The 11,707-nt window shown below is 38.6% G+C and overlaps 1 protein-coding gene across 9 annotated transcripts in view; it reads right to left on the reverse strand.

Annotated features, from left to right (window-relative positions):
- Window positions 1-5,226, reverse strand: part of DMD (dystrophin) — a 1,208,820-nt gene extending 1,203,594 nt beyond the window's left edge. For 4 of the 9 annotated variants that reach the window (XM_026858211.1, XM_026858140.1, XM_026858131.1 and 1 more), the window contains exon 1: window positions 5,012-5,217. In XM_026858211.1, the coding sequence (XP_026714012.1) occupies window positions 5,012-5,108 (97 nt within the window). In that variant the 5' untranslated portion in view covers window positions 5,109-5,217. Of the gene's footprint in view, window positions 1-5,011 lie in introns of all 9 variants that reach the window. The other 5 variants (XM_026858110.1, XM_026858093.1, XM_026858158.1 and 2 more) reach the window with 4 other exon arrangements.
- Window positions 5,227-11,707: the final 6,481 nt, after the last annotated feature.

The raw sequence follows: 11,707 nt of genomic DNA on the forward strand, positions 1-11,707 counted from the left end.
TGCACCCTTATTCTGATGCACAGATGTTCAGATCATAAAGGAAAAGCTAAAAAAGAATACGCAAGCAAAACTATTATTACTCAGTGTTTCTCCTATTTCTGGTAGAGCCCTGATTTCCCTTCTTTCACCTTTCCATTTCATCTCTCCATCTTTCATGACTGCATCAATGGGTTTCTCATATCCAGGACATTTCTGCGAGGACTTCACAACAACTGCATCCATAACCTCAGTTCTGCTGCAAATCACTTGGATACTTTGGAGCTAATGGCACAGAGTAGAGAAGATGCAAGACCACTTGTACCTTGTAGTTTAAGAAGGAGATGGGCAATATTCACCTGCTATGACATACAGTGGAGCAGCAAGCTGAAGAATTTCTTGCTATTTCCAATTCAAACGCAGTAATCTTCTGGTCTGATTTCACCAGAAAAAGAAGAGGAAGCAAAAAATTACTAGCCTTCAGAAAATTCTCATGCTTTTCTCTGCATATCTTGACTGACCAAAGTCCAGCAACTCTTCAGATAGATGGGTCTTTCCGCTGCCCTTCACTCCTTCCAGCATCATACAGAAAGTTAACATGGTGTTTAGCAACAACAAGCAGCTTCTGGAAATCTCAGCATTTCTTACGAAGATTAAAACTGTATGATTTCAGGGATATGTGATTTAATCCTCTGTGAAAGAAATAAAACTAATCTGGGTTGGGGATAAAGGATATCCTTTAGTATTTATTATCAAATACAACCCCTGCAAATCGTTAACAATTTTAATTCTGTTACACAGTATAAATAAATATATAAATCGGAGAGTTTGAACTCTGGCTCCTGAATGACAGAAATATTTCCTTCATTGTTAATAGACTTAATTTATTAATACATTTTGATTAGATATAATATTTCTTTGTGGAAAGCTTTTTGGCAGTGCATAACCAGATGCTTAGTAATATCCTTTAGACAAGCGTGACTCCCACGTGTGCCTTTGTGCTTTTTTTTTTTTTTGCAAGGTGATTACCATCTATTCCTCAAATGACTATCTCATGGAACACTTGAACCCCTCCGTTCCTCACCTTACATGCCATTTTTCCTGTGCTCCTCCTCATTCCAGTGGATTTTCAAATGGACAGATTTTAGTGATTTTCCTGGCTCAGCTTTCTCATGACCTTTGCCTGGAATAGTCAGACACTTCCACATACTGACTATTCCTAAACTAGAATTTCCACACTCTGTTCAGCATGAAGCACAAGCTGAGTGAAGCAGCAGCTGACCAGCATCAGAAAGCCAAGAGCTGCTGCACTACAGACATCTTCCTGTTTTCAGAAGGAACATTCAGGACATGTCAGGATGAGTTCATTCAAGGCAACAGGTCCTGGGGTGCCAGCAGACAAAACTGTACAGGAAGAAGATGCAGAAGTAATGACACCCTAACACATTTCAAAGGCCTTGTTTCTGATTAAGACTATCCATTAAAATAAATAAATTTAAAAAATTAATCATGGCCTAGCCTCAATAAATACTGACTGGTCTTGTAAAACTAGTGAACTTTGTCCTCCATAGTTGATCTCCTAGAATGCTTGTGCTGTTGAGCACCAACTGTGCAGCTCATAACCAAAAATGCTGATGATGCAGCTCTGCTTTCTTGCAAGACTCCTCCAAAAAGCAATAGGTCCAAGCACAACTTGGTTTTGTCCAGCATCATTTCGGGACCATTCTAACACACATGTCCAGTTCACTACTAATACTTCAAGTTTCTAGGGACAATGTTCAAAAAGGTCATTCTCCAGTCTTCTAAACTTCATTAGTCCTGGGGCATCAGGCAACTCTGGAGCAAGTTTTCCTCACTGACTTGAGCATCTCACTACCACAATTCACTTTTACTGCAATAAGAACAAGACACTGACTGAACTTGCAAGTGCTTCACTCAACAGATGATGGGAGTTATCATTGCTCTGCCAGACTTCTCCACTTTACATCCTTTAATCTCTTGTTTTTACCTGTCCCTTTTCCTGTACTCATCTCACACTTCTCATTTATTTCCTGGCCCTTCCTCTTCAGTTCATATACTTAAGTATCAGCATATATCCTGATTTCTCTCTCTTCTTTGCTGAATTAATATATGTAACATATCTGTACTACATATCTGTAAATCTGTGTGGAAGTGAGTGTATTTTTCTTGTGTTGTCGCACTGTCTAGGTCTACAGATTTCTTATTCTTGACTGGGATTAATAACCAGAATCACTTGAAAGAGCACATGCAACCAGCTTCCACCTCAGTCAATAAATAACGCTTTACATTTTTCTTAATTATGGCTGGCCAACATATGAGTGATAACTTCCTGTGTCCTTGCACACCTTTTAGAGCACCCTTCCAAGAAGGGATTTGAAAACATCGGTCCCACATTTAAATATAAAGTGAAAGATGTCCGCTCTATAAATTAATTCCAAAGGACAGAATGGAAACAGGATTTATATGTAAGGATGACAGAAAATCTATGTACATCAGGCTAAAGACAGACAGATACACAATTAGATATCTGCATGTATCTACAGTGGAAACATCTGCTGACTCTTATTGATGCTTCTCTCCTCTTTTCTTCTTCTATTTCTGTTCTTCTACTTCCCATCCCTCTTTGTTGAATGTAGATGCTTTTTTCTTATTATTATTTTTAATCTTTGACTACTAGCTTATAAAATAATGACAGGAAAAGAAAATGGAGAAATTGTTTCCTCTTATCCCACCAGATATAGAATTTCATCGCTAAGGTCCAACTCAATGCTTAAAATTTTAAGTTTTTATTTTTAATAATTATCATTATATTCAGGGGTTTGCTCTTTAGACAGGCCTGTATTACAGTAGCTCTATCTATAATCAACAGCTAGCTCCACCTAGTGTCGTTTTAATTCATCAGTGAAATAGAAAGCTAAACCCAAATACTATAGATAAAACAGAAGCAAACCATAAAATCACTTGTCAGCTGGATGATGGTCACAGACAGCATGCAGTTATGATTACCGGCGTCACAAGGAAAAAACCATTTTAAGTAGCTACTGTACAATGATAGCCAGCCAGCGCTCTTGAGACAAGAAGCAACTAGCAGCTTCACGAGTATAAATAGAATACATGCAATATAAAACAGTCTAACTGCTGCCCTGAAAACGTGAATGGCACTTAAGCTCTTCATATGGGTTATTCTCTCTATGGTTTCATCATCATCATCAAGGACAAATTATTGTTAAATTTAATAGAACTTCCCTGAAATGGAATAACATTTTCTTTTATTGTCATCAAAACTACAGAACTATTTTTGGCTATACAACCCCCACAGTGATCCTCTCCATTAATAACTACCTCTCCCCTCCCAGCAGCTACAAAATAATTTAAAATGCCTCTCAGAGGTGATTGAAGCAGGAAAATGCTCAAACTAGCTAACAGTGTATCAGGTTTACTGATCTTTACCTTCAAACTTTCTAAAGGCTGGTTCACTACTGTGTATCTAGAAACATCTATCTTTCTAAAACTGTTACAGCTTTAGTCAGCAACATTTAGTGTTTAATAGCCTGATCCCTTTTTGACAAGAATACATAGAGTACAGCCAGCAATTTAAAATAAATTCAGAAAAGTGAATATCCAATATTACAAGAGATCATTACCTCAGAAAAAAATAATAGACCTAATGACGAAGGGAGTTTACGTTGAAAGAAAGGATTTTGTAAGGCAAAATATTCCAAGAAATTAAACGTCATCATATCCTGTGAGCTATCAAGCAGTATTTGAATAGTTGTTGGACATCTACAGAGAAAGGAAAGAGAGGTCCTGTCTTACATTTAGAAATCACTTTCACTTCTTTGATCGAGGGCGACCCACTCCGATAGAGCTGATGTGTTTTAGACCTGTTCAAATCACCTGTTCAGAGCTGCTTAGCGGTTTCACCCTAGTGGTGATAAAATATATTTCAATATGTACAGTATACACTTAATGACTGCTCACCGTGACAGAGAGAGAGAGTATATATGTTTGGAAAGGGGGGGGTGGGGGGAGGAAGACAGGAAGAAGGAACATACATTAATACAACAAAGCAAGCACCTTTAAATTTTCTCAAACTTTCTCAAAATAGTCAGTTGAAAGTTATGCTTGTGACTCATCTAGTTTAAAGTATTCACAGCTAAATTCAGTGACTATGTGAAAACCCCACTGCAACACAGAATATGAATTTAATAAAATGCACACAAAAATGCTCTCTGATGTTTCAAAAATAAGAGAATACTCCAGTTCTCAATAATTTAGCAGTTACTGTCATTTCTCATTAACAGCTTTCAAAATCCTATCTGAAACAAGCTGATACAGAGAAATTAAGAGCAGTAATCAAGCGAGAAATGATAGACCAGCTGGGTAGGCATCAAGTTGGCAAAACGTGAATACAGTTCAATAGCTGAAACAGATGCTGGAGTTGTTGAGAAACCCTGCAGGAGATATTGATGTATTTTCTTTATATAATACTGAACAACCAAATAAATGTCAAGAGCTAAAAACTGATGGGGAATAAAACCTGTCGGAAAAACTAACTGTAAAGCAGAGACCGGCAATAATATCTTTTCATTATACCAAAACATTCAGTACATGCATCTTCATTTCCTCGGGATTCCTGAATATGCCAATATATCAATCAGAGCCTGCTAGTGAATCAAAGGGAGCCTTTCCCAGTCTTGTTTCACATTTGTTTGTTTCTATCTACCTGAGGCTTCACGGACTTAGAAAATACTTTATTCTTCAATCTCATCCTGATACAACACTCTCTTTCAAGCAAGCGATTCCCCAAGCCTGGAGGCAAGCAGGAAAGAAAGGGTAACACAAGCATAAATGAAACTGAAAAATCCATTTTGCACGAGGAATGTTGTTTTCAGAGTTTCAAAACCTCAGCAACAAATCCTCTGCCATCGGCAGCAGCTCGTTCTAGCATATGCTTTGTCATGGTCAGTCTCTAATTACATTCATAATGATGCAATAGCTTTGATAATCCTACCTTCCATGCCAGCTGCTTTTCTTGTCACTCCATCATGCCAATAAGTTGGCTGCCGTAACAAATCAAGATAGTGCAAAACAGCATCTTTCCCCTGCATCTGTCATCTTCCTGAAAGCATTCTATTACTGCCGACTGCTGGGAACCAGAAAGTCTATTTGAATTCCAGCAGCTCTCCTTTCGCATGATTCAAGTTAGGTTAGGTGGGCATGCCTAACATGATTCTCTCCATCATTTATTATGCAGCTGCTACACCGTCGGTGTGGTAACCACTCTGACTTTATCTGATACGTCAGTCTTGCAAACCTCTACCTCCGTGCAAACACATGAGCCACAGAAGCATCTTGCATTTAATGAGAATTCTCCCTGCCTAAAGAGAGTGCATCTGTAAATCTGTTTCAAATCCGGCTGCTTGCATTGTCCTCTAAGGCTGATGTTAATGTTTGAAGATTTTTTTTATTCTTGTGTTTCGTCTCTTCAGAAAGGAGGGTTCTTCATGCACGCTTGAATTATTCACACTTCAGCTAAATGTTTGTTGATTTGTGTCCAACTAAACAGCACCTTCCCGTTAAAACTCTCTGCTTGAAAGCTACTTCTGAATAACAGTGCTGTGTATTCAGGCTCTCAACTCTGTTTCATTTTAAACATGGCTTTTATAGCGACACCTCAACAAATACATTTAGCTCTTTTCATGCAATGAATGGCTGTCTAATGAGGGAACGGTACATTTTTAAGCAATGTATCTAGATCTACCTGTAGGTGACTTTTGCTTTTTGTGCTTTATACATTTTGGCAGTAAGTGGATATCTCCGTTAAAGCATCTTGATATTCTTAAAGTGGTAAGAACACCACCATAAGCTGTTTTTTGCCAGTCTGTGGAGGACACTCTCAAATGACAGAATTTGCTTAACTGCTTCTGAGTATTGTGAATTAAAGGAATAGGATTGTTTTGTTGTCTTTCTATTTATATTTACTGTTGGGGTGGGGGAAAAACATGCTTGCGTCAGTGACTTCAGAAGAATATTAATAGAAATTGACATACACACATCAATCATCCTCCAAGTTAAATTAGCTGCATCTCCTCCCACCCCTTCTGCCTGCAGTTCAGAGTCAAGGCGTTTCATCTTTAATGCGCCTGCTGGCTCATATGCTGAATAAACATCCCCAACCCCATGCTGGAAAGTTTGAATACCTGAGAGGGACAAAAGGAACAATTTAACATGTGCAACTGCCTGGCTAAAACCTGTTAGTTAAGTGAAGTAGTGAGGGAGAGCAAGGACTACTGCCAAATACCTCCTTCCTCAGCATCTGCACAATGGCAAAGGAGGAGAGGAAGGGAAAAAGGCACAGTCCCCTGAGAAGAACTTCCCTTGCAGTGGCAGTCAGCTCAGCATCAGTCATCGGTTCTCATATTCCTGGCTCAGAAGGCTCATAGGGTTTTTCTTACACCTCACTTCTTCACTCAGATGTGTTGAACTTCTCCATGGTTTACAACCCACCACACCACACCAGTCCCTTCCTCCCCCACCATTTCCTAGTCTCAGTTCACTTCCTGAGCCTCTCTGCTACATAAAAGAAGCTTGAAAACATAAACCAAGGGGAGCTCTAAGTCACAGAAAGTGAAGGGACACACACACACACACACTCACAAACCCAAACAACAGGGAAAAAAAAAGTAAAATAATTTCCTACTTTGAAAAAATATAAATAAAAAATCAGGACACCTGATAGCTTCTTCTAGGCCTCCCCCAGAGGTGTTACCAGTGGGTGTGACTGCAGGGCACATCCCTCTTCACACTCAGTGGAGCCCCAGCCCAAGGGCCAGAGGCAGGCTCCAGGGTTCCCAGGCTCTGAGCAGAAGGGCAGGCACTCCCCAGGCATAAAACCACTGATGGGCAGCAGCGGGAGCAGGCTGACACCGGGGGTGCCGAGCGTGGGAGAGCTCCCAGCTCTGCTGGGAGGGATCCGACTCCCTGCTCTCGCCCACATCTAAATGGCACAGCTGACACCTGAATGAGCTAAGATAGCATGGTGCGGTTTATATTTGATACTGTATTTATTCCTAGCATGCTGCCAGAAAATGCCTTTTTAGAGATTTCATGTAAATAAAGTAGAATTACTACATCTGTTCCTCTGTCTGTAGCAGCACATATCAACAAGCTAATTTTGCATTCAAGGCAACAGAGAGTCCTATCGTATAGTTGCGAAATGCACAACTATAAAGTGACTATCTGAAAATACTGTCAGCTCCTTTTTGTTCACAGTTCAAATAATTTCTGAAGTGAAACAAACCAGACAATAAATGAGGACTGACTTTGAAGTCACCATAAATTCAAAGTGCATAAAAAGACATGCTTAATATTTCACACTTCTAGATGCATTACGATTTTTAAACCATAGACACAGCAACAAGGAATTTACACATGGTATTTCACAAAAAAACGTTTCAGTTCATAGCTCATATAGCCTGTAGTTGCAGGGAAGACCTAAAGTACCCAAAAAACTCACGATAGGCTTAATTTCTAGTCCAGATTTTCAGTCTAGAATTTTGAGTTGTGCAAGATTATAGATGGAAATATCCAGAAAAACTTTTCATAGCCAAGTAATACTGGTAAGACAATGGCAGCATCTGGTACAGCATAAATATACTTTAGCAGAATCCTATCCCACCCAGATACCTCAGAAGGAAGTACAAAAAGGGGGAAACAGCCAAAGGGGGAGAAAAAGAAAGAGGGAATTACAGAAAATATTTCCAGAGAGCTAAGCATGGCATTACAAAGAAGATCCACCAGGGTTATCATTCAGTATTACTGTCCTCCTGCACAGCATACAGCAGACACAATGTAGTTTAGCCACAGAGATCTTTCCCATTCAGATCAGGCCTATGGGAAGTAGCCATTTTTGCCCTGGGCAAAAAAAATCAATATATTTTTTTCATTATTTTGGGGGGAGGAGAAGGGAACTGTAACATACTAGTTTTGGCATCTTCTGTGTATGCTAGCTGTACAGAAATATACAGAGACAAATGGAGAATCTGGAAGGATATACCAGTATCAGTCATTCTGTCCACATAATAATAGGCCAGATTAATAGCTGGCTTTGGTCTCTAGTTTTTTGGCATTTTTCTGAGAAAACAACAGCCTTGGTTTTTGTTATTGTAACTGGATTCAGCATCTGCATAGATATAATTATAGTAACCCACCCATATGGAATTGCTTTAGAGTGAAAGCTCCATGGGTAGCACTCCTAGACTCTAGAATAACACAAATACTTTTTTTTTTTTTTTTTTTTTTGTCTTATGCAGAACTATCCCCAGTCTGGAAAAAGCAGAAATAAATGACATATGAAAAAACACTCACCAAGTGGCATCCTGCTTTTTACAGTGCTGAACTCAGTAAGCAAGAGAAACTCCAGTCTACATGGGTCACAACAGCATGAGAAAGGAAGGAAGCCCATTTCTTTTCCTCTTCCATCTACAGCTTATGGCAAAGACATGTCTATTCATTTTAATTGCTTCACTGCTACTAGAGCGACTAATTGGCATATTCAGTATGCTTGAGTTTGATTATGGTAGTGTGTGCAGATTGTAATGATAACTAAGATACCACGTAGAATCTCTTCTTGCTGCCATTTCTTTTTTTCCCTTTGGTTTTTCTCTAACAGTACTAGTGACTCCAACTAAGCATGAGTAGATAATGGAACACTGAAAAAATGAAGCAAGTGGTTTGGCCTTGACCTTCAGCCCTACATGATGCTCTCTACAAGATGCACTCTCTCTGGCATGCAAAAATGAATAGTGATTTTACCTAGCAAAAATTGTTAATTTGTTTTGCTAATATGTCTCCTGAAGAAAGTCAATTTATCTTACTTTCTTCTCTTCCCCCCATTATTCTCAGGTACTTCATCCCTCCCCCAGTAAGGAACTAATTCAATCAATCAATCGTGCAAGAAAATACCTTAATGATATACTGTGCATGTTTAGATTAATAAACATCTCCAACAGGAGCACTGTAAAGTTAGTTTAGACAACACAGACAGGAATTATTATTTCTTAGTGTTAATAATTTTAAAGTAACTGCTTCTCAACTACAGGATTTATGATGTATGAATACAAAAGTAAGCTGTCTGTAAAGAAGCACTGTCCCATAGAGTTAGAGCCATCAGTACTTTCATTTTGATGACAATATCTCAGTAGGTTAGAGAGGATGACTTCTGACAATTATGGCACATGTAGCTTTGACTGCTCAAGACTTTAAAAACCTGCTACAGAGGAGTGTATAAAAAACTGAAAATGAACAATGTGTACAAAGTGATGTCTCTAGAAACTAAAAGCCCAGCGCAACCATCATTTACACACGGATGCTTACGAGCCCTGGAGCTCTTTGAGAGTCCCCTTTCAAGGGTTTGAAACTTTTTGCTCATCTGCACTATAGTTCATCCAATTATTTTTGTGCAGAAGGCATCTTCATTTTTTTAATTGAATCTCAGGTGTATGAAATTCACCTAAGTTCAGGCATTTGTCATAAACCAAACTTAACTGAGGATGTGTTAGGAGGACTCATGACCAACCTTTCAAAGTGATACTAAACCCATTTATGGTAAGAAAGTTTTGCAAAGTTTTATCACAGATGTGCTTACAACAATAATAAGCAGTGATGTCCTCAGCAACCCCAGGATTTCATATTACAAGACTTGGACAAAAAATTATTCATAAATGTTCTCTGAGGGCATCTCTAATGGCAGAGAACACACACTTAAAAGTGGATACTCTACATCAATTTTGAATGTTGCTGTGTAATATAGTAATCTGAACACTGCTACAAACATGGATAATATGATCTCTCAAATGCGGCAACTGTTGAGGATTTTTAATGGCAACCTCTGCTTATGTCTACAGATAAGCCAACACACAGTCTACATTTTATTCTCACATAGCATATGTATTTCAGTGACAGTGAATTTAAAATACTAGGTTCTAGCAAGAAAAAAAAAATCTAGTTAACTCATTCTCCAAATATTTAACACACATCAGAAAGCAGAAACATACAGAGTTTCACTATTTAAGACTCAGAGAATTAGTGACCTTGAACTCTCCAGGAAACACCGTTATTCATTCTCCTTAAGCAAGTCTTGTATGTGCTGTTATCACAAAACTGAACAATGACATAAAGTTTTAAGATGCTAATTACATAAAACTTGTATTTTGTTCTCTTACAGCTCATTTTAAATTAGACTGGCTTGAGCTACACAGCTTTAACCTTCTTCCCTTTGTACCTTTGCAAAAAGTCATTGTTCGGCAATACTAGGCTTGAAATAATTACTGACGTAAGCATCTTAATCTGTTCATTCTTTCTACAGCTGCAGTCCATGTATAAGATGATGCATAACAGATGTACCAGGAATTAAAAAAAAAAACCAACCAACCACACAACCAAAATCACAAACCTAACACACATCTCACAGCCTGCCCTTCTGTGTAGCCTCTGTGTGCCAGTACTCACTGTTGTACTGAGTTCATCAGCACTCTCACCTGGTATAGGCCTCCGGTAAAGTACTCAAACTTTCTCTCCATTTTCACTAAATGCAGATAATTGTCACATAAGCTAAATTAGACAACTGGTTAAATGGCAGTTGGTCAACAAATTTTTTAGAGATCACAGATCACATGCTCTTAAATGTTTTGTATTGGTCATTTCTACTGCTAGTGCAGTTATATTCTGGTTTAGCAGTATTTCCAATTCACTGCACTGCTTTCCCGATAGTTCATTAACCATTTGGTACATTCATATGACAGCTATATGTTACAAAACCAATTAAAGCAAATTCTTTTCCATTCCAAATTCTTGTAGTATCTCAAACATCTTCTCATTGTTTCTTTGGTATTTTTTTCCTAATTATTTATGTGGTTTGGGTTGTGATATTAATATTAAAACCAGACTTCTGATTAAGATTACTGATGAGGTTGTAACTACTAACACTAGTCCAAAATCTCCAAAGATGGCAACTAAGAGTCTGTAACTGGCAAAGCTTCATAAGGCTTTGTTCTTCAATTGACTGCTTAAGTTAAAAATCCAGGGAACTTTTTCACACAGGCACATTAAAAACAAGTAACTGCATCAGAAGACCCTAGGCAAACGCCTTAAAAAACAAACCAAACACCCCACACAGACAGCACTTATCCAATCCCTTTGGTACATTAGTAGGTCCAAAAAAATCTAAAAAATATAGGGGGCAGAAATTAAATTAATTAATATTCAGTAAAGAAGCCTAGCCATACAGTCTGGGGGTCCCATCGTCTGTGGCTTCAGTGCACATCAGCAATTCAGAGCACACACTATTAACATGTGGAAACCATGTTTTTGGAGGTGAACACCTCTGCCCCTTCCTGGGATAGATAAAGCTATGAGATTTTCAGGATGTTCAAATTTCATGAGATTTTATATCTACTGTTAAGCTACAGAACATCATTAGAAGATGTTTTAATATATATTCTAAAATTAAACCAAAATAAACTCCATGGTAGTTGCCTTGCACTTCACAACAGACTTATTGCCTGTGGTGGTGCAATTCTTATCCCCCGCCCCGCCCCTCCTTGTTGGGCTGCTTGGTGCTAGGTGTGATTCCATCCACATAACCCCAATCCATACACCAATCTGTGGAGATAAGGACTGATAACCTTAATGAGCCTGGCTCCTGCCC

Source organism: Athene cunicularia (assembly GCF_003259725.1).
Source record: "Athene cunicularia isolate RWA chromosome 1 unlocalized genomic scaffold, athCun1 chr1_part1, whole genome shotgun sequence".
Classification (NCBI taxonomy): domain Eukaryota; kingdom Metazoa; phylum Chordata; class Aves; order Strigiformes; family Strigidae; genus Athene; species Athene cunicularia.